Source organism: Colletotrichum gloeosporioides, assembly GCF_011800055.1.
Source record: "Colletotrichum gloeosporioides strain Lc1 chromosome Unknown consensus_108, whole genome shotgun sequence".
In the NCBI taxonomy this organism is placed as follows: Eukaryota; Fungi; Ascomycota; class Sordariomycetes; order Glomerellales; family Glomerellaceae; genus Colletotrichum; species Colletotrichum gloeosporioides.
This window is the reverse complement of record NW_025544753.1, coordinates 128441-153751: the sequence shown is the minus strand read 5'-3', so window position 1 is coordinate 153751 and position 25311 is coordinate 128441. Positions and strand designations below refer to the sequence as shown.

Genomic DNA, 25311 nt, shown 5'->3' with positions numbered 1-25311 from the left:
TTCGTCCTTCAAGCTCGAGCTTCCCCGAAACTGCTCTCCAACTCGTCCCGTTCTCCCCGCCATCCGCCCGGAACCTGGTGACGCACATATAAGTCCTGTCTCTGGCCTCTCCCACGTTGGCGCTCATTGTGCCGCACTCACCGCTGCGCTGGAGACGAGGCCACAAAACACTCAGTCTTGTTGTCGCTGTCTCCCGCCGCTATTCGACGGCCCCCCGGAGAACCCCCGAATGGCCCTTTGCCCAGTCGCAAACGATGGCTCCCAGCGGCGCGGACCGCAAAACAGAAAAGTCCTACCTCTCGTCGGCCGTCGACTCTATTAATCCCTGGTCCGGCAGTCGAAGCTCAACACCCACCCCAAGAGATCCTCCACCTCAGCCTGTCCCTGCACCAGCAGCCCGTCCAGGTGATCATAGCATCACTCACTTATATGGCCAGAGCACCAAGAGCTACCCCGCCGACTGTCCTCCGCTCAACGTCCTCTGGTATCATGCTACCGATGTAAGGGCAGTCACTCCAAGCCTTGAACTTCTTGAAATGGCTGATCATTGTCCCAGGTGCCCAAGCGGAAGCCGCAATTCTTGAGAGACAAACCGAAACCCACCGACGATGCTAAGCCTCCGCCCCAACCGAAGAAGTTTCTGCCCTTCGCCAAGGGAGATTCGAGAGCCATAGAACTCGCTTACCAGCGTCTACTGGAGGATTCCGAGAAGCGAAGAGGCGATCGATCGCAGCGCAACGTGTCTGGCGGCTCTAGGCGAGGCCGTAAGACCACTGACGATGATAGGGCACACGGTAGCTTAGAGACGAGCCCTGAGAGCGCCCCTAAAACGCGCGTTCCGGTGAACGAGGACTACCTCTTCGATGTGGACATCGAGAAACGCGAGCTGGAGCCCGTGTACTGGCTCGGGCCTGTGTATGAGGTTCGCCGTGGTACTTGGTTCTACGACGAAGGCTCGTCCTTGAGACCATGCGAGGAGAATCTAGCGTCTCAGCTCGAAGAAGGATATCTCAAGGTCAAGCCTTGGCTGTATCCCAAGCCTCGAGTTCGAAGCGACTCAAACAAGAAGGACGTCACTCCAAAAGCTTCAGTTGAGAACTTGCGGGCCGTTGCAACGGCTTCTGCGGCCGCGGAGGGCAACAACAAGCCGCAACCGCCGCAGAATCAACATCAACCCTCATCTCACAGGCTGTTCGGCACATGGATGAACAGTATTGCGACATACCAGGATTCCACGACAGCCTGGATAACATCTGACAGCATGCTGGGCTGGGTGACCTCGACAATGTACGAGCGATTCTCAGGCGGCGGTTTCATGAGCGGTGTCAAGCTGGTGAGGGGTTACTCTGACGTCTCTAAGAACAAAAAGGAAAAACAGCCGGCTACGCCCACCGAGGCTGCTGCCCCGGCGCAGAAAGATGATAAAGACCAAAAGAAGCTGAAGCGAAGATCCGCACCACCAACCTCTAGACCGTCGCAGTCCAACGATGACTTGACGCGCGCAGAGAACGAAGAAACCAGAGAGACTAGCCTGCAGAGGCAGATCTCATCGTTGATGGAAGGGGCCGAACATCGCAACCAAGAGGAACAGGAAGAAGAGATTAGGAAGCGCGAGGAGAAGGAGATCGAAAACGACTACAACGGTCAATTTGGCGAAACGCAAGGACGTGACATTGAGCACTTGGTGCTCGTGACTCATGGAATTGGCCAGCTCCTCGGGATCCGGTATGTGGTTGATTTGGCATTTCGGAGAAGTTACGATGACTAACAACAACAGAATGGAGAGCGTCAACTTTGTGCACGACGTGAACATCCTCCGCAAGAACCTCAAATCGGTCTACTCGAGTTCTGCAGATTTGCGGGCGTTGAACTCGGAACTGGAAGATGGTCCGAGGAACTGTCGAGTGCAGGTATTGCCTGTCTGCTGGAGGCACTTGTTGGACTTTCCCAAGAAGAGAGAGAAGAAGAACGAACGGGACATTGGAGACGGCGCCTTAGACGAAGATGAATGTGAGTAAACCCCAACCAGCACCATGGAGGACATAGCTAACGAGCGTGATGCAGACCCGTCTCTAGAAGACATAACGATAGAGGGCGTTGCCTTTGCCAGATCGTTGATTTCGGACCTTGCCCTCGACGTTCTACTGTACCAGAGCGCGTACCGCGAACAGATCGCTGAGATCGTTCTTAAAGAGTCGAATAGGATTTTCAAGCTGTTCATGGCCCGCAACCCCGAGTTTAAAGGCAAGGTGCACGTCATCGGGCATTCTCTCGGGTCTGCCATCATGTTCGATATCCTCTGCCGGCAGAAGGAAAAGGTCAAGGCCCCGGACACACCAAGGAGTGCTCTGCGCTTCTGGCAGCCGCAAGATAAGGCCGAGGGCGCCAGGGATCGCGAAGCGAATGAGCTCAAGTTTGAGTTCGATGTCGATGACCTTTACTGTCTGGGATCACCTGTGGGCCTGTTCCAAATGCTCAAGGGCCGGTAAGTCGACTCAAGTCTCTACCTGGCTGTGTGCTAACTGCGCAAAGAACCATATCAGCACGACACCTTCCTCATGCACTTCCGTCGGAAAGTCCCCTAAACCCTGATTTGATGGACGATCCTTTCCTCGCAGCGGCGCCGACATCTCCATCCCAACGGGTGTCTGCAATCACAGGCTTACCATATTCCGTCTCGTCGCCAAAAGTCGCACAACTATTCAACGTGTTCCATCCTTCCGACCCGATAAGCTACAGGCTCGAGCCTCTCATATCTCCCGCCATGTCTACTCTCAAGCCCCAAGTACTGCCTTACACAAAGAAGGGCATATTCGGCAATGTGGCACAGCAAGGGTTGAGTGGTATCGGAATGAAGGTTGGCGCGAGCGTCAGCGGCCTCTGGTCCAGCTTGAGTGCGGGAATCGCCAGCAACATACTGAACAGGAGTCTCGGTCTGAGCAACGAGGACGTGGCCAAGATGAACTCGGCATCAGCGCAACCCCAAGTCTCCGCTCAAGGGGCAAACATGGCGGACAGCGGTGTGATTTCTGACGCATCGAAGCTGGGGGAGAAGACGAATGAGCGCAAGAAGCAGCTGGCGGATTCGAAATCCATGATGGGCCGCACGAGCTTGAGCGGTAATGAGATGACACTTATTGACGATGAGCTGGAGACACTCTACTCCAAGTTCCAGGAGAAGCGGGTGGACCTGGCCAAGACGAATGACGACGGCGACGCGGCGGACTGGATAGAGGCGGAACGGAAGTCTCAGAAGTTGCGGCGCGAGGAGATGAAAGTGCGAGCTCTCAACCGCAACGGACGTGTCGACTACAGCATCCAGGAGTAAGTGCTACATGATGTCCATGATGCAAGTTCGGGCATGCTAACGTATGGCAGGAGTGTGCTCGATTTCAATCCCATGAACACGATCGCATCGCACATGAGTTATTGGTCTGATGAGGACGTCAGCCACTTTATCCTGTCGCAACTTCTTTCCAACAGGTCACGGGCGAACCGGAGATAGACTAGATTAGACATGGGCGGATGGGTTGTCTGGTGAATTAGATGAGCTCGTCACCTCAACTTGAACATGATCCATTGCATGTGCGTACTGCTCGGGTGAAAAGCTAAGGGTATCTTTTACATTATCAAGGACCTGGCAAACTACTTATGGATGCAAAATCCCGGCGTCCACGAGGGCGGCCCAGCGAGTGGGCATGCCCTTGGCGACATCTTCGGCCGTCTGGCCAGCGTCGTTCTGGATCGCACGGATGTCCTGAGCGTTGTCATTTGTGAGGCGAACGATTTGCAGCGCCTCGGCAGCCTGTCGCGCCGACTGGGGAAAGAGATCAGTGGGCAAGGGCGAGGCGACCCAGAGCAGCAGCCAGACGACCTCCTCTTGAGACTTCTCGACAGCAACGTGAAGAGGGCTCTTGCCACCAGCCAGGGGGTCCTGGTAGCGGATCAGCTGGCCGAGCTGAGTAATGTCGCCGTTGAGCTCCTCGTTGGCGTCCTGAAGGAGCTCCACGACGCCCTGGACATCGCCTTCTGAGCACATGAGGTGGTAGGCACGGGCGGGACGGGCCTCGGGATGGGCGTCAAGGTACGCCTCCTCGGTGATGTTGGGCAGGATGTCCAGGCCGTCCTGCAGCCCGCCCTCGTTGACGTAGCGGGTTAAGATGGCAGCACCTGGGGTGGTGGACAGGAAAGGGTTGGTGACGGAGGGGCCCTGCTGGTTTGTTGGCAGGTATTTCTGACAGGATGGGCAGTTGAGAGAAATGGCGATCTCTGCGGATTGGTCCAAGAGACATTGCCTGATGCATGGTGTAAGTATGGTTAGGTCATCTCATCATGTTAGTGAGACTGGGTTGCGTACCAGTGGAAGTGGCATCCGCAGGGCAGCTCCAGATCATCGGGCACGTTCTGGGTCTCCTCGGTGGCCTGGCCCTCATCGTCGCTATCAGGTTCGATGCTGATGACCAGGGGGTCTTGGCAGGCTTTGCAGACGGCAGCCATGGTTGTGATGTGTGCAAGGCGACTTGCGGTTGTGGTGGATGAGGTTTGGTGCTGAGAGCCAAAGTGAGGGAGGGGGGCGACAAGGGGGGTGGTGATGATGTGAGCAGCAGCAGCAGCAGCAAGTCAGAAACAGCCAGGTGAATGCGGTCTGAAGTGTGCGAATCGGGGATTGAGCCGCTTGTCCTGACACAAAAGCTTCAATGTCGCGATGAAGGCATCGAGATCAGAAAATTCGAGGTGGGGGGAAAACCAGGAGCGGGGACTGTGCTACCTTGGAGATGCACACGGTCCAGAAGTGCAAGGTGAGAGCGAAGTTGCACAGTGCATCTGGAAGTGACTGATTTCCAGTCTCGGATACCACGACCCTTGGCGTCGACACTAATTTCTGCCGTGGTTGTTCTGCGCATTTGGCACCTGACGTGGGCTTCCCTGCACTTGCACATGTTCCAGAACATTGCCCAGAGGGGCTAATCATTAACGGGCATCAACTCACGGCATTGGGCTGCCCGTTGTGTTGTGTTGCTCTGGTTGAACACCTTGGGTAGCGGCATAAATGTGAGATCCAGGGATGAAGGAAGGGATGGCTTCGACCGAAGCCCAAGAAGAAGCCTGAAGGCTGCAGCCCCAGACGAGGGAGGAAGCATCGAGAAGAGAAGCCAAAGAATCAGTCAGAGCTGGTGCCTGTGAAGGCGTACGTTGGTCTTTACGCAAGACCGGTACGGTACAACGGGGTGTGCTCACTAACACAACGTCTTGGCTGAGGGCTGTCTGCCGTACACTGTACTGCCTTACGCAAGTCCATGTAGCTGGAGGCCGCAGCGAAACAGGCTTCCCGCGTATCCTGTGCGACCGCAGGCACCCATTCGATTCGGCGGAAGGGCCGGGGACGTCCCGCGAGCTGAGGTAAGCGCCGTCGAGTAATCACAAGATACCTCTCTTTCGCAGCGTTGGCAGTGAGTGCAGATGTTCTTTTGATGGCAACCGCTCGTCGACGCCTAGCCAAGACAGGAGAGGCAAGGTACCGGGCTGGAATGCTCGAGGCAGCCAATCCTCGTCCCCAGGTCAGCTAATGCCTGTGTCATTACATCAATGGCCCCTCCCCGCCCCCGCCAACAAGTATTATCGTAGGTCGCTGCTAGAGGAGGTACGAATAGTGTAGCAGTAAGGTACGCCGTATTATTGCTGCTGCTGCTGCACCCTTGCTCCGCTCCGCCTCGCCTGGGCCCAGTGTCCATCCCATCCACTCATTACTTTTACCATTGCGATCATCCGTCATTCGGGCGCTGCCTCTGACATTTTACCTCCCCGGCCTTGCTTGGTCTTTCTTGCCTTGCTGCTGCTTGTGCCTCTGCCTCTCTCCCCATTACATACAACCCAACACCACAACCAAAACCTCAATCGCCGCCACAAGGAATCGTCGTCTCTTCAGCTCTTCGCCCATTGCTGCCCGGCAATTGCAGCTCCATCTACCTGCCCACCCATCGAGCACAATCCCTCGCATTCCTCCCTCACCGTGAGGCACCTTACCTCCTCAACTGTCATCCGCCAGCGTCCGTGCGTTCCGGAGCTTCCTGCGCATCTACCGCTCCCAGGTCCGCTTGGTCCCTGATCTCGTGGTTCGCTTTCCTCCCGCGCCGAGCGCAGTCTCTCCAACTCCAAGGCCCTTGCTGCCGTCCTGCCCAGTCCAACCTCTCCTTCTCGATCCTCGAGTTGTGCCTCCCTTCTCCTCCCGCCGCGCCTCCTTCAAACACCCGCCATCATGAACGTTCTCAAGCTCCAGAGGTGCGCATTGCAAACCCCCGCACCCCGTGATTCACCATATCACCCAGGGGGTTGGCCATTACTGACGCACATCTGCCGACAGGAAGTATCCTCAGTTCCCCCAAAACGAAATCTACGGCCTGAGCGACGCTTTCCGCAAGCTCGACATTGACGACAAGGGCTACGTTGACGAGGCTACTGCCATCAAAGCTACCCAACAGAGCGAGCGCCAGCCATACGATGTCGTCAGACAGGCCTTGAAAGAGGTTGACCTCGACTCGTCTCGCCGTGTCGAGCTCGAGGACTACGTCGCCGTACGTCGCCGTCATCCCACCCACCCCTCGTCCTTGCCCCAGCCCTCCAATATCCCCTTCTTTGCTGACTGACCCTCCTACAGCTGATTGCCAAGCTTCGCGAGTCTTCTCCCGCCCAAAAACGCATGTCAACAGGCCCTACTGCGCCCGCTGGCATTGTCGCACAAGCAACCGGTGGTCATGCCAAAAAGGCCAGCATTGGCAAGATTCACGTTCAGGGCTCAAACGCCAACGTCACCCACACCATCAATGAAGATGAGCGAACCGAATTCACCCGCCACATCAACGCCGTTCTGGCCGGTGACCCTGATATTGGCAACCGCCTTCCCTTTCCCACTGACACCTTTGAGATGTTCGACGAGTGCAAGGATGGTCTGGTGCTCGCCAAGCTCATCAACGACAGTGTCCCCGACACCATCGACGAGCGTGTCCTGAACCGCCCCAAGAAGGCAAAGAACCTCAACGCCTTCCAAATGACGGAGAACAACAATATCGTCATTGAGTCCTCCAAGGGTATCGGTCTGTCCGTTGTCAACATTGGCAGTGGTGATATTATCGAGGGCCGAGAGCATCTGATTCTTGGTCTGATCTGGCAGATCATCCGCCGTGGCCTGCTTAGCAAGATCGATATCAAGCTTCACCCTGAGCTGTACCGCTTGCTCGAGGAGGACGAGACTTTGGAGCAGTTCCTGCGCCTTCCCCCTGAACAGATTCTTCTGAGATGGTTCAACTACCACTTGAAGGCGGCCAACTGGCCTCGCAGGTATGTTAAGTACCCCAGTTCAGGGGAGACTGTGACTGACGCATGACAGGGTCAACAACTTTTCGACCGATATCAAGGACGGCGAGAACTACACGGTGCTCTTGGCACAAATTGGCTCCGAGTACGGCGCGACGAGAGGCCCTCTCCAGACACGCGATCTTTTGCAGCGAGCCGAAGAGATTCTGCAAACGGCCGACAGGATGGGTTGCCGCAAGTTCCTTACGCCAACTTCTTTGGTTGCCGGCAACCCCAAACTGAACCTTGCTTTCGTTGCCAACCTCTTTAACAACCACCCCGCGCTCGACCCCATCACCGAGGAGGAGAAGCTGGAGGTTGAGGACTTTGACGCCGAAGGAGAGAGGGAAGCTCGCGTTTTCACTCTTTGGCTCAACAGCTTGGACGTGCAGCCCGCGGTCCAGTCCTTCTTCGACGACTTGCGCGACGGCACTGTACTTCTGCAAGCGTACGACAAGGTCATCAAGGGATCTGTCAACTGGCGTCATGTCAACAAGCCTCCGGCTCACGGTGGAGAGATGTTGCGCTTCAAGGCTGTTGAGAACACCAACTACGCCATTGAGCTGGGCAAGCAGAACCGCTTCTCGCTTGTCGGCATCCAGGGTGCGGATATCACTGACGGCCAGCGCACCTTGACGCTCGGCTTGGTTTGGCAGCTGATGCGCAAGGACATTACTGTTACCCTGTCTACATTGGCACAGCGTCTTGGAAAGCGTGAAATTACAGACTCGGAGATGGTCAGATGGGCCAACGACATGGCTCGCAAGGGCGGCAAGTCCTCGAGCATCCGCTCCTTCAAGGATCCTGCCATCGGCACCGGTGTCTTCCTGTTGGATGTGCTCAACGGTATGAAGAGCAGCTACGTCGACTACGATCTCGTCACCCCTGGCCACACGGACGACGACGCCTACCTCAACGCCAAGCTCAGCATCAGCATCGCGCGAAAGATGGGAGCGACCATCTGGCTGGTGCCCGAGGATATTTGCCAGGTCCGCAGCCGCCTGGTGACTACTTTCATCGGTAAGTGCTTTGGCAAACACTTGTTTTCAGCACACTTTTGCTAACCCATACCCAGGCTCCCTGATGGCCACTGCGGAGAAGCAGGGACTGTAAACCGACTTGACGACCATTTGTTACGCGGCGTGAACGTTATGTTTTGTCAATGAGGATAGAAAAAGGCCAAAACTTCGGCGAGGCTTTGTTGATTGCGTGTTTTTGTAGTTGAATGAATCCAAGTCATCAGAATATCCCCTTCAGACTTCCCTGCTCGCCTCACGTCCCCTCAAGAGAGTATAGAACTTTCTGTATTTGAAATTGTACTTTAAAACTTTCCGTGATACGTCTTATGTGGTACAGTTTTGTGAGTATGGTACAAGTTTTCTTTCGACGCTTGTACTTGAGCAAAGTTTACAAGATGAGATACAAGCTGCAGAGCAGACTGGGACCGGTAAAGATACCGAACCAGAACATGATGTTGCCCAGTGTCTTGCGACCTCTCATCCAACTCGTCCTGCTGAGCTGCACAAGCTTTTTTCCCTCCCGTTAGAATCATCTCGAGATGGGTTGGTTGAAGAAGGGCAGAAAGATCCACATACCGGTAGCTGGCACATTTGCAGGAAAAGGAGGTAACCCCTGAGCTTCTTGAACAGGCACCACATGACCAATTCGTGCACGCAGGCTGAGAGGAAGAAGGTGATGAGTGTCGCAGTATGGCGGTTCACCTTCATGGATGAGATGGAGCTGTGGTAGACGTGGCGGAGAAGGAAGTTGTGCACCGGGCTAGCGATCATCAGCTGGGGTTCAAGGGGTTTCGAGGGTTTGGGTCAGAGGTTACCGGTTCCAGTCACGCGCGAATTGGTCCCAGGATACTGATGGAAGTGTCTTGTCAGTTCCTGAGCAAGTCGAATTGGGGAAAGGTCAACCTACCGCTATTCCACCACGCGTCGTAGAAGCTCCTGTCGGCGAAGTAGGTGAGCTCCGCCAGGGTGTTGAGGATCGTTTCCCATATTAGATACCAGGCCATCTGTAATCCATTAGTCTCTGCATGGATGTCAGGGGGTGTGTTCGGATGTCTGGGTGCTTACCATGTATTCCATCATAAATGGAAAGATGAGGTCGCTTAACATCCAAGGAAAGTAGCGGAATCTCTCAGCGAGGGGCATGCCCGTCTCCTTCATCGCCACAGTCTGCATCACGACGGGATCTGTCAAGGTCGTCAGTTTAGGCCTGTGTCCGAAAGTTGTGGGCGCGGGGGTTGACCAACAGATGAAAGCTTGAGACACCATGATCATGACGAGAATAATGCCAAAGGTAGCGGCCGTTTTCTCGGCGACATAGTACCAGTCGATGGAGTCAGAACGGGGGTACTCGAGCTCGTACACGACGGTCGGCAACACAATGTACTCGTAATGGTTGGCGAGTGTCAGGTTGTTCGGGTACGCCCGCGCAACGCTCGTCGCCTTGCCCCTCAGCTCATCGGTGAGCCCGTCAATCTCCCACTTGATGATGCGCTCGAACACGCGGACCTGGTCGGCGTCGAGGGGCTCGCCGGATTCGATAGCGTGGGAGATGCGGTCGACGTCCGTCGTCTCAGAGCCACGGGTGTGGGTGACGGAGTGTCGGCGGCCTTTCATCTCGGCCGCAGACGGGGGATTGTCCAGGTGGGAAATCGATATGGTGGATGCCGACGGGCTGGTCGTGGAAGGCGAGTTGATGGGGGCAACGTGTTCCAGCTTTTTCAACTTCGAAAGGAGGTACTTTCGCTTCTTGTATACTGTGGAAAGGTGACCGTTGTAGAAGGCGTACGAGTGCTGCTTCATAAGCATGACGATGCCGTGGAGGACGAAGAAGACGGTATGTGTCCAGGGCCAGTCTCGGATGAGCGTGAGGCCGACGACGCTGCCGATGAAGATTGATTGCCAAACCTATGGAAAAAGCCCGTATAAGAAAAAGAACATGAAGGACAGCAATTTACGAAAGACTTACATTCTGGATGATCCAGCCAGATCGATTCCAGTCTAGGTAACCACTGAAGATGAGCCGTTGCAGAATCCAGCCTACGCCGGTGATGCCACACATGACACCGTCGGAAGCTAACAGAACAATCACATCCCGCCGGAACATGGTCTTCATAATCTCGTTCGTCCCTAGGGGGTTGCCGGTGGCCCTCCAGTTGGCCGCCCCTATCTTGACGACGAACAGCGCCACGGCTAGCCAAAACAGCGTGAAGAACCCATGGAAGGGGCTATTTGCCGTCTGCTGGTTCTGCCGGTCAAAGGCAGAGAATTGGCGAGTAAAGACTAGGTCGCTGAACTTCCCCGGCCGCCGTGGTCGCTTTGGGTCCTTCTCCTGTTAATTTGTGTCAGTGATTGTGCCCTCTGTTCGTGCGTAGTCTGTCTCTGTCAGGACAGAGTCACCAAGAGCATACCCGTTCGAGACCCCGTCTGATGACATCGCGAAGCTCTCGATCATCAGCGGACAACACATACGTCTTCAGGTCTTTTCTGTCAGCTCCTCCAGTGGATTCGTCTATGCTTGAGGCTTCAGACAAGGTCGAGCCGTCGAGAGACAACTTCCTCTCATGGTTTGATGAGTTCTTCAGAGGCGACGATGTGTTCTTGGCTAAGGGTCTGTCATGGCGACGTCTTGTGAGCTTGGGCTCGTCGTAATCCTCCTCGCTCGTGGTTTCGGACGGAGTTGTAGAATTTGTCCTGCCTCCGTTGGCCGCCCGTAATGCGTCTCGCAATGCATGGGATGAATCCCGTGAGGCCACCGGTCGTGCCGCCATTCTAGAATCTGAGGGTTCTCAATGCGTTCCTGCGTCTTCGCACGGGCACAGCGAGAACGATGCTATGCACAGCTCACTTGAGACGAAGAGAAGCACCAATACGATGTTTACGGTTCTGTCGGCGAAAGCTATAAGATGAGGTCGAGATGCTGAGGCTCTCTGACGACGTCAACAAATGTCAGCGCCAGTGTTGTTTGTTTTTAATACTTGAAACTATCGTCAGGATGAACAGGGTGTGAGATACTGCTGTGGCGTGTATACGTGCGACGACGCTTATTCCGAGGTCGATGTAACACTGCGATACGGCGGAGTAGGGCGGCGCGATTCGGGACAGGGAAGTATATGTCAGTCAGCCCGCGCGACCGGGAAGACGTACGTTTGCAAGAAGCTACCAATGACTCGGGTCGAGTACGAGATGAGTACCAAAAAGCATCAATGGAAATGGGCCAAGTAAAGCGAATCAGAATTGAACCAGAGTCGGGATGAAACGTCAAGTGGGAAGAGCAGAAATATGAGGACGACGGCTGTGAAGAAAAAAAAAAAAAACGTTGAGAGCGCAGTGCAGTGAAGTGAAGGATTTACGGGTCTGCCGGGCTCATCGCGGGTCGTCCGCCTCTGACATCGATCCGAGATGATCTGAGATGGCCAGACAAAGACGTCGGCGGGTGATCAACTGCGGCCGAGGTTTCCGGGAGGAAGGGGGTTTCTCGTCTTCGCGGGCGCCATAAGCCGGGAAGCGTCTGGGCATTTGAGGGATCGGAGTGTCGCGCAGTGCGAGTAATACGACAAAAGGCTGCCCCCGAGGGATTGCGAGTTGCGAGATCCCGCGCATCCCGTTGGAACAGCAAGAGGACACAAGACCACGGACGGAGGCGTGGTGTACGTGGACATGGGTGTCGGGATTCAGAGGCGACTTGAGTAAGAAGAACACGTCGGATGGAGTGAGGTGTGGGCTCGATGAAGTCAGTACAAAGCGCAAATGGGCGCTGGCACAGGAGAAACGAGTGGATGAGGACGGTGTGGTGGTCGTCTCCATACAGGCAACCCCAGTTGGCAATGTTCTTAGCAGGCGAGTAGTATGCTCGAATGAGGTGGCTTGACGCCTTCCGACTGGACCTGTAAGAGTTTCCCCGGTCGACGTGGAATTACACGTGAAGAGACGAAAGGGAGGAAAGATGGATGGCGCAGTTGGTTAAGACATGGAAGACAAGCGCGACGAACATCTCCCGCATGTCTCTATCCACTCACTGCCTCGACGATTAATGTCTCGCATGCCCTGGAGACGACCCTGGAGATGCCAGACAAGAAAGAGTATGAGTCTGGGGTGCCAGTGGGCAGGCAGCCTGGTCGCCTCAACCGTGCTAGGAGCAAATGGTTTGGAGAGCCTCAGGGTGGCATCCAACTCGCCTCCAATGTGGTGATCGGACGATTGAAGCTCGGCAGGCGAACAAACCCTACTGCATTGGCTACCGCGTAGGTAGCAAGAGGAAAGACGAAGTGTTCTCTGACATCAAGCTGTCGCATCGTGTGGCCGGAAGCGGAGAGACAGTTTGCACCCGCGCTCGACCCTGGGGCCCGAATCATCCGTCGGTGCGCACCGGGCTGTCTCTGTTGAATGTCCGGCCTCATTCGGTTGAAGGTCTGTCGGTCTGTCTGTCTGCTGAACATTCGTGGGTCACGCACGTCGTGCAGCAAAGGTTGTTGTTGGTGGTGGAGTGCAAATTCATAGGCTAAGGTAGGTTGCTCACCGGGATGCCGAAGCGGGAAACGGACGGGGCGGGCTCGGTGAGTGTAGACGGTGACCTTGGAGTTGTTTCTGCAAGTGCCAAAGTAAATTTGGCGCGCTGGCTGCCAATGACATCACCCGTGGTCGAGCGGGCCGGGGGGTCTTCCTGACATTCCGTTTGGTTTGGGTGACGGGAGACACAGAGAGAGAGAGAGCAGCCCAGGGCAGGGCAGGACAGGACAGGGCAGGACAGGACAGGGCAGGACAGACAGCCCGGCCACTGACCTGCGTTAGCTGCCAATCTACCGGCAACTGCCCGTTGGCGTTGAAACGCGACCCTCTGTCTATAGTCCATACCTGGGTACAGTGTGAGGTACGTGACCCCGTCGTTACGTAAGCTTTTGTTTCCCGGCTCCGAGCGCGGTCTTGACTGTCCACTGACGTCCGCCAGCCAGTCACAAGCTACCTAAGGTATGGGGCTCTCCTTCTCGGGCACGTACCTGAGGTAAGGTACCTACCTAAGGTACCTAGGTACGAATACCGTGAGGAACCCGAGCTCGTTCCAGTGCCAGTGGCCCCCCCCCCCCGGGAGCCATACCAAAATCTTTTTGTTGCGCCAGGCCGATCCCGAACCAACCCATTCCAGTTTGCCTGTCTTGTCTTTTCTCCTTCTCTTCTAACCACTTCATCATCACCATCACCACTCCACGACAAACCACCAACGCGCATCCATCTCGTCAAAGGAGCTGCTCCATCAGCCCTCAATTGTCGTTTCTCCTCCCTCTTGCCCATCATTCGAGAGCCTCGCTTCCTCTTCTCCCAGCCTTTGAAGTCATTTCCTCTCTCCACGTAACCAGTCAACACAGCTCATCATGTCGCGCGGTGGAACCACCCTCTACGTGACTGGCTTCAGCCACGGCACGCGCGCCCGAGACCTCGCCTACGAATTCGAACGGTATGTCAACTGAACTCAGAAACTCCCACGTCGATGCCTCCGTCCGTCCTGTTTTGCCCGGCACGCGAGAGCCTTCCGAGATTTCCGATTCTTCATCTCCTTCCCTCGCCCCTCCCGCCCATCGTCCTCGTCTCCTCGTCCTCCCGTCCTCCTCCGCTGCTCCTGCCTCAGCATATCAATACTATATGCCTCCCTCGCCCTCCGTCCCCGTCGATGCGTCGTCAAGTCCTCGTTCGCTCGCCTCGGCCCGCGCGACCAACCCGCCGCCTGTTGTCCGCGCCGCCCTGGTCTGCCGGCCTTCCGTCCCAGCGAGAACAGACTCACGAGGCTACCTGCCTGGCTCTGCCAAGCCCGCCCGGCGCCCGACTCTTTGTCTCGTTGAACGAACAAAAGGATCAAAATCGAGAAAACAAATACTTTATAAAAAAAAAAAAAAATCCCGAGTATGTATGGAGATGCTGACGTTCTGGCTCCCCTGTAGCTATGGTCATCTAGTCCGCTGTGACATCCCAGCTCCTCGTTCGGCTTCTTCTAGACTGTAAGTTGTCACTGATTCCCCCCTCTGAACAGGTGTCCTCCGAAAGCCTGCGTACTAAATCTTGCTCAGATTTGCCTTCGTCGAGTATGAGGACCGTCGCGACGCTGACGATGCTTATCATGAGATGCACAACAAGCGCATCGGCCGCGACGACATCCTGAAGATCGAGGTATGATGACGCGACAGCCGGTTGACCCGTTCGATTCTGACATGTTCGCAGTGGGCTCGCACTCCTCCTTCCGCCTCCTGGCGCTTCGACTCTGGCCGGGACCGGGAGCGTGCCCCCCGCCGCTCTTCTCCCCGCCGGGGCCGCTCTCCTTCTCCCCGCCGCAGCACCCGCGACTACTCCCCCAGAAAGGACGACCGTCGTGACCGCGACCGTGACTACGACCGCGAACGCCGCGACACTCGTGACCGTTCTCGCAGTCCTGACCGCCGGTTTGTACCCCCGGGATGTCAGACCCACCCTATGGAGATGTTGACAGCTGTGTATTAGTGACCGGGATGCCAAGGACGATCGTGATGAGCGCGACCACCGTGAGAACGGTACCAACGGCGACGACCGAAAGGGTACGTGTATTCAATCGTAGGAGACAGCCAAGGTTTCCGCAAGCTGACGAGAACGCACCACAGCCATTGACAGCCCTCCCCCTGCTCACGACGACCTGGATGTCGCTGCGGAGTGATAAGTATACTTGGCAAAATTTTGTCGGGTTGTGCGCGGCTGTGCCAAAAGTTTCTGATTTTCTTACCCGGTTCTCCCCTCACCTGTTGAACCTGGATCTGTAAAGTGTCCTCACCATCTGGGAGCTTTTTAGTCTCGATTCGACCGATTCGGCTTCGGGCCCGGAACGCGAGGGCTGAGCTGCCCGACGTAGGCAGCATTCAAACTTTGTTAGTCATATCGGAGTGATAATGGGTGGAACTTCCGTCTCGGCGACGAGCTTGAGACGATGAAGGTTGCGGCGGCGGCCATTTGATAGCATTTCCCAATTCGTAGTTTTAGAGAAATTGAATGTAGGTCTTTACAGAATTGTATGGTTTAGATGTCTGTTGAACATTATCAGGTCGAGGGCCTTTGTCCCGCGACGCTGCTCGAGAGATGTTTGTCGTGGTCTTCAAGAGAAGATGCTACCAATGGGTTTGGCCTCGGGTGAATAAGGTCCGCTGTGGCATTGGGTGATGTTTTCATCCGGGCAAACACCTACCTCCCGCGGGGGTCATTTCAAGGGATGCCGATCACGCGTGGGCTTGGCGAAGCTGGACCGGTAGCCATCCTGTCTTGGACGTGTAGATTTTGGTGCGGGGAAGACGGCAGTCAAGGCGGGGTGTCAGTGTTGCGAAGATACATGCGCGCTTGTCGATGCTGGGAGTGTTGATAGGGAGGATCCGGAGGCTCGGAAAGAAGAGAGAGGTGAGGTTTCGGCAAGTTGGCCCCGATGTAACCCGGACGAAGCCGACATTGGGTGGGAGAAGGCCCGGACCTCATTGTCGGGACTGGAAGAGATGATGCGGCGACACAAACCGAGTGCAACTACCTAGTCTAGTGGGCGTCTGCAGACCGGTGCTGGCTGGCTGGCTGGCTTAGGCAGTATCATCAGTTGGCTATCGCAGTCGTCAAGTCCTTACACGCCCATCTGGGAACTCCATTGCCTCCTCCGCCTGGTCGGGGCTGGCAGACCGTTAAGCCCCATGACCCAAGTCTTTCTTTCTCCTTTCCTGTCATCTGCCGGAATCACTGCATCTCTTTCTTACCTAGTTTGGCACGTGAGGCACATGAGCATGACTTGAGATTTTGAATTGTTACGAATTGCAGCGGGCATCCGTGGCTGTGAGGAGCCCCATTCCCCCTCCCCGGCTAAGGTACTTTAGGTTGTCATCATTTGTGTGGAGAGAGTATCGGAGGCCACTCCAGTGACTCCACTGGCGACTGGCAACAGAAGTACATATCGCAACCTACCTTGGGCCGCACCCGGAATGATCTCGTGTGCGAGCAAATCCACACCAAAGGGCGGCAATTTTCGAACCAAGGACACTGGGTTCTAGGGGTGCAACGTCTATGGCTTTCCACTACAGATGTCTGGGTGCACAGGTACTTCCCCTGCCCAGGCAGCTTGGCGGGTTGTCTGTCCATTGCCGGGCCGCCTCTGAGCAGCAACCGACCTCGACAGGTACCTTACTCTACCTTGAGGTAGGTACCTTACCTACCTAAGGTAGGTAGGTCGTGGCAGGTAGGTAGCTCCGGGGTCGAAGTATGGAGGTAGGTAGGTAGGTAGGTATGGAGGGTACTTACCTGGACGGACACCTTCCGACGGGGGGCTCCTCCCAAAGCTTAGAAGCTCAGTGTCCCCTCACTGTCATTGAGATGCCCGCTGCCCCCCGCCCTACCACCTAAGGTAGGTAACTGCCAGGTGCCAGGCTATGACACTGGCGACGGGACCTGCTGGAAGCTGAAATTGGATCTGGCCCGGATCTTGATCTGCGCGCCTACTGCGTCTCTGCGTCCGCGTCCGCATTTCCTTTCGCGAACTTGACTCGGGACTTTTGCCGCCCCTCACTGAACACTGTAGCAACACTCAAAGGTCTCTACGCGCGAAGATCACGACATCTCAACCGCTCCGTTGCATCTCGCGCACCTCTGACAGTCTCCCATCTCGTCGCCGTCCCTGCCCTGTCGACTGCGCCGCCATCTGCCCGACTTCTTCCTCAGCGTTTACCTCTGCAAGGTTCGACCTGTCCTTCCCGTATTCGACTCCCACCACGCGCCCCTCGCTCTACGATCCGCCTCGTCACCCCGACTCAACCTGCAATTCCTCGAGCACTCGTTGACGATTGATAGCAGTGCACCGACCGACCCGTCTGTCACCCGTGCCTTTCCGTCATCATCATTGTCGGACCCATCCACGCCCATAGCCGCGGCACATGGGAGATTGCCTTTCCCGACGACAAACTTCGGCCAAAAAAAACCGCGATACCCTCGAAAACCACCCACGCTTCCATCATCTCGCCCCGACGACGAAGCTGCCTTTAAATGGTCGAACCCAGAATCTCAATCCCAAATACCCCATTTACTATGCCTCCGTTGCCGTTGTCGAGCTCTCTCTAAATTTCTCGTTATCCCTTCTCCATTTTTTTGGGTCATTCTTTGAAAGCATCTTTCCATCTGTGTTTAGCCACTGCTCCAGAGTCGCAGAGCTTCTTGATACGACTCTCGAAAGAACAACCCCAAGAGCTTTAAATGCAAGCAACGTCATAGCATAAAGGCGGCTTCAGAGGTTCAGCAGTGTGGTTGCTCTGAACCAACAGTCTTGCGCATGCAAATAGAGAGAAAAAAGCACACCCGCACTGCTTGTTGACCACCGGTAGTCTGAAGTTATGTCGCCCGTAAGTCTTCTCTGCCCTACACCATGCCGTTCTGTATACCGTCGGCTGGGAGCGTGGAAACCATCGAAACTGACGCGAGTATGCTATTAGTCCCCAAGCAATACCGCTGTGCCTGCCGCAGCGGAACCAGCTGCCCTTGCTGGCATGGTCCGAGTCCGCGAAACGTTTTCGCAACCCGTTGTGGCTGCCTTCTGTGCTGGAGGTGTCGCTGGTGCCGTTTCTCGGACTGTCGTATCGCCCCTCGAACGTCTTAAAATCTTGTTCCAAGTTCAGAGTGTTGGGCGCGATGCCTACAAGTTGTCTGTTGGTCAAGGCCTTGCCAAAATGTGGCGGGAGGAAGGCTGGAGAGGCTTCATGCGAGGCAATGGAACCAATTGCGTCCGCATTGTTCCGTACTCAGCTGTCCAGTTTGGCAGTTACAATTTTTACAAGAGGGTGAGTTCTTCCAAATTGTTGGTTGTACATACGTACCGCATACATCCTTTGAGCATGTAAATGTGACTTTCAACTGACCGCAAGCAGAATTTCTTTGAGAAGCAGCCTGGTGCAGACTTGTCCCCCCTTGCCCGCCTGACCTGCGGCGGCATTGCTGGAATTACCTCTGTTTTCTTCACCTACCCCCTCGATATTGTGCGGACCCGCCTCTCCATCCAATCTGCCTCCTTTGCCGAGCTGGGTGACCGACCCAAGGAGCTTCCTGGCATGTGGGCCACCATGGGGAAGATGTACAAGACGGAAGGTGGTTTTTCTGCGCTCTACCGTGGCATCATTCCGACGGTTGCCGGTGTCGCCCCCTACGTACGTATTCATGAGAGAGGCTGTTTCAGTGGCTTCATTGCTAACAGTTCTTCAGGTTGGCCTCAATTTTATGGTCTACGAATGGGTTCGCAAATACCTGACTCCTGAGGGCGACAAGAATCCCAGTGCCGTCAGGAAACTGCTCGCCGGAGCGGTGTCGGGAGCTGTCGCTCAGACGTGTACTTACCCCTTGTAAGTTATTCGCGCTGGAGTGTTACGCATAGGTCGCGGTGCTGACTTCATCACAGTGACGTTCTACGTCGTAGATTCCAGATCAACACCATGACGGGCATGGGCTACCAGTACAAGGGTATATTCGACGCTATCAAGGTCATCGTCGCCCAAGAAGGCATCAAGGGCCTTTACAAGGGAATCGTGCCCAATCTCCTGAAGGTTGCGCCAAGCATGGCATCCAGCTGGCTCAGCTTTGAGCTCTCTCGCGATTATTTGGTGTCACTCAGGCCGGATGGCAATTCGGAGGCCGACATCTGAAAAGGTGATGCCATGCACCACATCTTCACTTTAGCGACACCCCGCGGCCCCAAGATGCAGGCGGGCGTCTACAAAAAGCCTCAGTACTGAGCATGGGGTGGTTACAACTAGACAGTGGCTTGCGTAGTAGTCACGATGGGGCAGAGAGACTGCCGCTCGGGTTGCCTCATTCAACCCAGCATTTCATCCATCAGTGTTTTTATAATGTATTACAACAACAACAAGAAGACTAGCTTGAGTATTCAGAAGACGGGCAGGGAGTTGTCCAGTAACTGTTCCACGCGTCACGGGGAGCTGGACCTCTTGGCTGCTACCGTCATGGAAGGGCAAGTAAGCACCACAAGCTAGACCGCAGGTCGTCTAAATACACCGGCATGAATTGAGATTCTTTCATGAGACACATGTCCCCTCCATCTGGCTTCGGGCTGTGGCATGTGAAAGAATGCGGCAAGCAGATGCCTAGGCATAGGCAATTTAACGAGCTTTAACGAGCGGCTGCCCTGACCGAACTCTACACCGACACACCGAGGTCTACCGGTCAGGAGCCACCGTTGCAGGGCCCAGGCCCCGGTCGCTCCTGCAGGGCACTCAGTGTACGGTCCACTGAAGCGGGCACTTGAGGTGCACGGCCCTACTGCTACTGAAGCCGACGGGGGAGAGAGGGAAGGGTAGTGTAAAAAAAAAGAGAGAGAGACGAACTCGATGCCTGACGGCCTGACGGTGCATTAGGGCAAATTTTCGCGCCCACAGATTTGCTGCCACTCTTTCTGTCTGGCCCAGGTGCGAAATTTCCACAGTCTTCCCATCTACACGACGACGACAAACCACGGCCACCCATCGACTCAGATCGCCAATTCCGGGAGTCCAACGACAAGATGGGTACGTAGGAATTCCCATTCCAAAGCCTTTACATGCGAGTGGAATGTGCACGCGAAACCCTTCATTGGGATCTTTGCTGTTGCTATTCTGCGAACTAGGCGCGCGGAAAAGAAAAATCCTCTCCTGCCCGTTTTCCCACCCCAATGGCCGCCTGTCCCCTCGCCGAGTGCGAGCAGAGGATGAGGAGTCTTTGGGACTTGAGGATTCGGGACTGTGGATGACGGACTTCCCGCCTCATTCAGAGCATGCTTGAACCAAAAGGCTGACGATGGGCTCTTCACCCCGTTTATAGGTATTGATCTCGACCGCCACCACGTGCGCAGCACGCACCGCAAGGCTCCCAAGAGCGACAATGTCTACCTCAAGCTCTTGGTGAAGCTCTACCGCTTCCTGACCCGTGAGTTCCTCTTCCCCCCGCCTCGAGCGTCGCCAACAATGTCAAAATGAATTGCTGATCTTGGTTTCTTCCCAATCTCGCAGGCCGCACGGAGTCCAACTTCAACAAGGTTATCCTGCGCCGCCTCTTCATGTCGCGCATCAACCGCCCTCCCGTCTCCCTCTCTCGCGTTGCCGCCAACATTAAGAACGGCAACGAGAAGAAGACCGTCGTCATCGTTGGCACCGTCACCGACGACAACCGTCTCCTGACCGTCCCCAAGGTCACCATTGCGGCCCTCCGCTTCACCTCCACCGCCCGTGCCCGCATTGCTGCCGCCGGCGGTGAGGCCATCACCCTCGACCAGCTTGCCCTCCGCGCCCCCACCGGAAGCAACACCCTGCTCCTCCGCGGTCCCAAGAACTCCCGCGAGGCCGTCAAGCACTTCGGCTTCGGTCCCCACAAGCACAAGGTCCGGATCCCACCCCCTCCCCACCTGCCACAATACGTGAGTGCTAACAACCTCTGCAGAAGCCCTACGTCGAGTCCAAGGGTCGCAAGTTCGAGCGTGCCCGTGGTCGCAGACGCTCTCGCGGCTTCAAGGTCTAAACGGGTTGTGTGGTGCTATTGGTCTCTGGCGGGACCACTTTCATCATGCTCCTTTGCGGGGTTGGTCGTGCGATTTCTCGTCGCACTGGTGGACACGCTATTACGGCTATGGACTGCCGATGAGGGTCTCTCATCGTGCTTCACAGGGAACTTTCTGCATGGTACTGGCGTGGTTAGGAATCCAAAAAAGAATTGACGATCTACACACTTCGCATGGCGTCAAATGGCATCTCTTGGGCGGCCGTGAGGCTGGTTTTTCATCTTCATATCGTACAGTCCCTTCTGCTGGTGTGATCTCATTTGGCGTGTATTGTGTGTGTATGGATGTGAAAAGTGTGTGCCTGCCTACTGCACGTGTGAAACGACCGTTCCGCCTTCACAAGCTATTATTGCCCCCCTGAAGTTGTACTTCACCTTTCCTCCTAAGAGCCACAAAGTACGCTTCTTTCGAATCCTGTCATGCATTAGCCTCGTCGCACAACCCAGTAGACACGTCCAGCATACGCTACGAGACGACTCGGGCTTCTCGCGGAACACCTTCGCAAAAAGGGTCTTCAACTTCATCTCGAACGCCTTGTCCTCGGAGCCCTGATAGAATTTGCAAACAAAGTGGCCGCCGTTCTTTAGCGTATCGTTGGCGAATTGGAGCGCGGCCATGCAAAGGTCCTGCAATACTTCGTCAGCCCCCATGAAATGTGAAGCCTGATCCCAGACGAACACGAACCATGCTACCGGCGTGATCCCGAAAGGCCATGCCGCTCGTGTTCATCATCCTATGATAGGGATTACTAAGACTGTTCACTCCAAACCCGGTGGTCTGGTCCCAAGGTGCTGACATGTCACTCAATACAATCTAGACCTCTCTGTTAGTTCTTGCAGAAGTCTCGTCCTGATTGACGATTACTCACATCCACCAACCGACCATCCTTTGGCTTCGTTGTCTCAGCAACAAACTCAGACTTGTCGGGCGTCTCTGAAGCCGCCCTCTCCATGTCAATATAGCTCGGCTGGTCCTCGATAATGGCGGCCTCGTCTGTGCCTGTGCTCTCCTCTCCCTCAGGTGAGGTCGTCGAGGCTGGTGGCCGGGCCGGACGGCCTTTCTTGTGCCGGACGAGGTAGTCCTTCACCATCTCCTGGACGTCAGGCGAGAGGAAGTTACCCTGGATCGTCGAGACGCCCTTTGGTGGCTGGGCCGGGATGATGTCGATTCCCAAAATCTGTCCGTGGGGTTTCGTGCGGTCGGCGGCGACCTAGATACACAGCAATACATCTTTGCATATGCTCCCACGAGTTCATGAAATATGTGCATACCTGCGACCAACTCCCAGGAGCATATCCCTGTGTCAAAATGTCAGTTTACGTGGTCTTAAAGGGTCTTTGCAGGAGAGCAAGGGCAACATACCAGGTCCACCACTGTCTGTCCCCTGCGGAAAATTCTGTACTTGGAATCCATCTGGCAAACTCGTCAGCTCACCGGAGGAACTCTTCACAAAGACAAATCCAGGAATGTGCAAACCTCTAGAAGCTTGAACGCCGCTCTGCTTTTGAGGCCCTGGACCTTGGCCTCGCGCGCGAAAATATCCTTGCCCTGCCTCATCTTCCATCTCGAGTTGGACGAAGATGCCCGCATCTGACTGGCGCCAGCATTGAGTGTATTCCGGCACTCCACACAAGCTGTAGAAAGCAAGGGAAAAGACTGTCGTCTGGAAACTCTCATGAGAGCGCGGGCGGGTGATCTGGACATTGTTGTCATTGTGTGCCGTAGGCGGCAGACGTCATGAGCGTGCTGGTTGTTTGGAAACGGCCGTCCTCGGTACCACTCTACATGCGAATGGCTCAGAGAGGCACGTCAAGGGTCACGTACCGCCTTTGGTTGGATTGAAGGGTCAAAAGCCGAGTATAAGGAGCTACTCCAACCAAAGCCCAGCGTTGTTGTGTAACATGTTTATTCAAGTGAAGCTTCTGCATCCACCATTGACTCGACATGCTGATTGGCCCAAGCTTCAGTCGCACCCAAACAGGGGCAGCAAACAGCCTAGGTGACCTTTACATTATTGTCACGACGTCTCAGTTTCAACAAGTACACAACCACACGTAGGCTCCAGAGGGTTCATATCGGACGGAAAACTTTGAGCGAGATTTGCGGCCCTCAAGACCTCTTCATTCAGGAAAATGCAACTTGATCTGGATACCATACCTACCAATAAGCCCAATAATACTAACGCCAGTTCCCATCCCAGAACGCCGCCCATGCAACCCGCAGATGATTCCTGCATGCTCGGATTAAGACACATCCATCGCCGGCCTTGTCTTACGCCAGGAAACTAGCACCAACACCTCTCCTATCTTTCTTGAGTGGAGAGAATGTCCTCTTGCCAAATGCGCCCGCGTTACGCACCAAGGACAAGTGCGTCTTGCCTAGGGCCTTGCCGGCTCCTGGCGCAACTTTACCACCAGGTCGCTTGACATTCGCAGTCTCCACCTCACCATCGTCGTCGAAAAGAGTGGTTGAGTCGCCGGCGAGCTTGCGCTTCTTTCTCTTGACCTCTTGTTCGCGCACACCCGTACTTGTCACCGACGCTTTCTTCTCCGCTGCAGAGATCTTCGCGGGAGGAATTGCATTCTCCTGTTCGCCGGCCTCGGGCTCCTCGAGAACCTTGTCAAGCAGAGAACCTGACTTGGCCACGTCATTGCTCGCGGACGGGGCCTGTACAGGCATGTTCGGGGATGACTCAGCCAATGCCTTCTTGGGCCTGCCACGCGCCTTCTTGGTTTCTCCATTGCTTTTGGCTTTCGTCTTAGTCTTGGTTTCTTTGGGAGCGAGGGCGGGTTTTTCGGGCTCCGCTTCTGCCGAGTCTGCAGTTTCGGGCTCAGCCCCATCATCTTCTCCAGCACTTGCCTGGGCCTCCGCCTCAGCCTCAGCAGCGGCCTGTTGAGCCTGGTGTGCAAGAGGCACGTAACTGACATCGGCTTCGTTTTCTTCCTCCTCGGCAACCGCGTCCTCAACGGTAAGAGTCTTGCTTTTGGCCAAGAAAGGAGTGATGGAGAATGTCGATTTTTCGCCTACCAGGGCTTGCTCCTTCTTCTTAAGTTGTCGCCTGCCTCGTGTGACATCCTCTGGCGTTCCAATGCTCATGTCGCTTATGCTGAGTTCTTCTACTCGGCGCTTGCGAGCATTCTGCGCCTTGGCACCGCCAACCCGCGCGGCGGTATCTGCCTTCTTCGTAGGCACGGTACTTGTGTGGACGACTTCGGATCGCATCGACTTGAGTTCCTCCTGAGTAATCCGTAGCTTTGATCTCAGGGTGTCAAGACGCTGCTCCAGCATTTCGTTCTGTGCCTGAGCCTCCGACAGTGCCACCTCGTTCTCCTTACGAAGCCTCTCCTTCTCACGCCTTTCGGTCAGAAGCGTTTTCTCTGCCTCCTGTAGCTTCTTCTTGAGCTCCTGGTCTGCTTTCTTGTTGTCCTCGCCCATCTGCGCAGCGGCAGCGACAGAATCGAGTTCTTTTTGCAATTGTTCCTTTTCTCGCTTCTCGACGGCCAACTTCTTCTCGGTGTCCTTTAGCTTGCGACTCAGCTCGTCCTCGGTTGTCTTGTTGCCCTCCGCTTGGGCTGCTTGTTGTTCCCGTACGCGTTTCTCGTTGGCCAATTGCACCTCAACCATGTTGAGTTCCCGTTCCAACGCCAACTTTTCCGCGATGGCTGTTTGCTGGTGAGCCACTTGTGACCGCAAGTGCTCCAATTCGGGCCTTAAAGCGTTGAGCTCTCGAGAAAGAGCCAGCTTCTCGGAAAGAACCTTGGTTGACTCTTGAGACAAACTGTTGAGTGACTCAAGTTCGGCCTGTCTTCATCAGCTATGGCGATTCTTACTGATGGGCGGGCTCGCGACAGGGACCAACCTTGATATTGGCGAATTCTCTTGTTTGTGACTTTATTTGGGTCTGTTGATCATGACTAGCGGCCTTCAGGGAGTCCAGCTCGGAGCGCGTCTCGTCGCATTTGTCGGTCAGTTGGTTGATCTGAGCGTCTTTCTCGGCGAGCTGCTCGCGTAATGTCGAGTTCTCTGCAAGAAGCACCTGCTTTGTAACCCTTTGTCTACGCGCGTCTTCCTCCTTGGCGATCAGTTGTGCCTGGTGGATGTGTTTCTCGTGCTTCAACTCAAGCTCGTGGGCGGCCGCCATCCTCTGCGAACGAAGGTTAGGATGGAGTGAATTTCCAATGGGTGTGCTTGCCGCGTGTCGCAGGTAGCTCACCTCCTCTGAGTCCATATTTCTCGTCTTGCACGGCATTTTGCAGGACTTGTTTTTGCTTCAGCGCGTGAGCGCGTCGCCTGGTCGGGGTCCGTATAATCTCTGAAGTAGGAATAGTGCGCGATCAGTCCTCGACGTTGGTGTCTCAGGGCTGATATTTGAAGTGT

The 25311-nt window shown here is 55.4% G+C and overlaps 7 protein-coding genes across 7 annotated transcripts; 4 read left to right on the top strand and 3 right to left on the bottom strand.

Annotated features, from left to right (window-relative positions):
* Nucleotides 1–254: 254 nt before the first annotated feature.
* Nucleotides 255–3505, top strand: GCG54_00011873 (putative phospholipase C20G8.02; the record flags this gene model as incomplete). The annotated part of the gene is made up of 6 exons (XM_045411763.1): nucleotides 255–500; nucleotides 557–1725; nucleotides 1778–2010; nucleotides 2065–2485; nucleotides 2533–3324; nucleotides 3379–3505. 6 exons carry the CDS (start codon nucleotides 255–257, stop codon nucleotides 3503–3505), a joined length of 2988 nt encoding a protein of 995 aa, XP_045256946.1.
* Nucleotides 3506–3649: 144 nt separating this feature from the next.
* Nucleotides 3650–4497, bottom strand: GCG54_00011872 (uncharacterized protein; the record flags this gene model as incomplete). Its single annotated transcript, XM_045411762.1, has 2 exons — nucleotides 3650–4295; nucleotides 4358–4497. The coding sequence occupies 2 exons, from the start codon at nucleotides 4495–4497 to the stop codon at nucleotides 3650–3652; spliced, it is 786 nt and encodes a 261-aa protein (XP_045256945.1).
* A 1759-nt stretch (nucleotides 4498–6256) lies between these two features.
* On the top strand, nucleotides 6257–8463 carry GCG54_00011871 (Fimbrin; the record flags this gene model as incomplete). Its single annotated transcript, XM_045411761.1, has 5 exons — nucleotides 6257–6279; nucleotides 6362–6572; nucleotides 6656–7335; nucleotides 7385–8370; nucleotides 8426–8463. 5 exons carry the CDS (start codon nucleotides 6257–6259, stop codon nucleotides 8461–8463), a joined length of 1938 nt encoding a protein of 645 aa, XP_045256944.1.
* Nucleotides 8464–8757: 294 nt separating this feature from the next.
* Nucleotides 8758–11137, bottom strand: GCG54_00011870 (Sterol O-acyltransferase 2; the record flags this gene model as incomplete). The annotated part of the gene is made up of 7 exons (XM_045411760.1): nucleotides 8758–8877; nucleotides 8946–9129; nucleotides 9185–9218; nucleotides 9277–9373; nucleotides 9435–10274; nucleotides 10336–10698; nucleotides 10778–11137. 7 exons carry the CDS (start codon nucleotides 11135–11137, stop codon nucleotides 8758–8760), a joined length of 1998 nt encoding a protein of 665 aa, XP_045256943.1.
* Nucleotides 11138–13735: 2598 nt separating this feature from the next.
* GCG54_00011869 (Pre-mRNA-splicing factor srp1) lies at nucleotides 13736–15042 on the top strand (the record flags this gene model as incomplete). Its single annotated transcript, XM_045411759.1, is given in 7 exon segments — nucleotides 13736–13818; nucleotides 13838–14105; nucleotides 14137–14261; nucleotides 14426–14525; nucleotides 14577–14794; nucleotides 14853–14926; nucleotides 14990–15042. The coding sequence occupies 7 exon segments, from the start codon at nucleotides 13736–13738 to the stop codon at nucleotides 15040–15042; spliced, it is 921 nt and encodes a 306-aa protein (XP_045256942.1).
* Nucleotides 15043–17763: 2721 nt separating this feature from the next.
* GCG54_00011868 (putative mitochondrial carrier) lies at nucleotides 17764–20894 on the top strand (the record flags this gene model as incomplete). The annotated part of the gene is made up of 9 exons (XM_045411758.1): nucleotides 17764–17818; nucleotides 17862–18175; nucleotides 18263–18538; nucleotides 18594–18730; nucleotides 18787–18988; nucleotides 20008–20075; nucleotides 20152–20306; nucleotides 20390–20757; nucleotides 20817–20894. The coding sequence occupies 9 exons, from the start codon at nucleotides 17764–17766 to the stop codon at nucleotides 20892–20894; spliced, it is 1653 nt and encodes a 550-aa protein (XP_045256941.1).
* Nucleotides 20895–21270: 376 nt separating this feature from the next.
* Nucleotides 21271–25183, bottom strand: GCG54_00011867 (rRNA methyltransferase 2; the record flags this gene model as incomplete). Its single annotated transcript, XM_045411757.1, has 10 exons — nucleotides 21271–21348; nucleotides 21399–21560; nucleotides 21619–21747; nucleotides 21803–22144; nucleotides 22206–22232; nucleotides 22297–22347; nucleotides 22411–22630; nucleotides 23210–24735; nucleotides 24794–25078; nucleotides 25148–25183. The coding sequence occupies 10 exons, from the start codon at nucleotides 25181–25183 to the stop codon at nucleotides 21271–21273; spliced, it is 2856 nt and encodes a 951-aa protein (XP_045256940.1).
* Nucleotides 25184–25311: the final 128 nt, after the last annotated feature.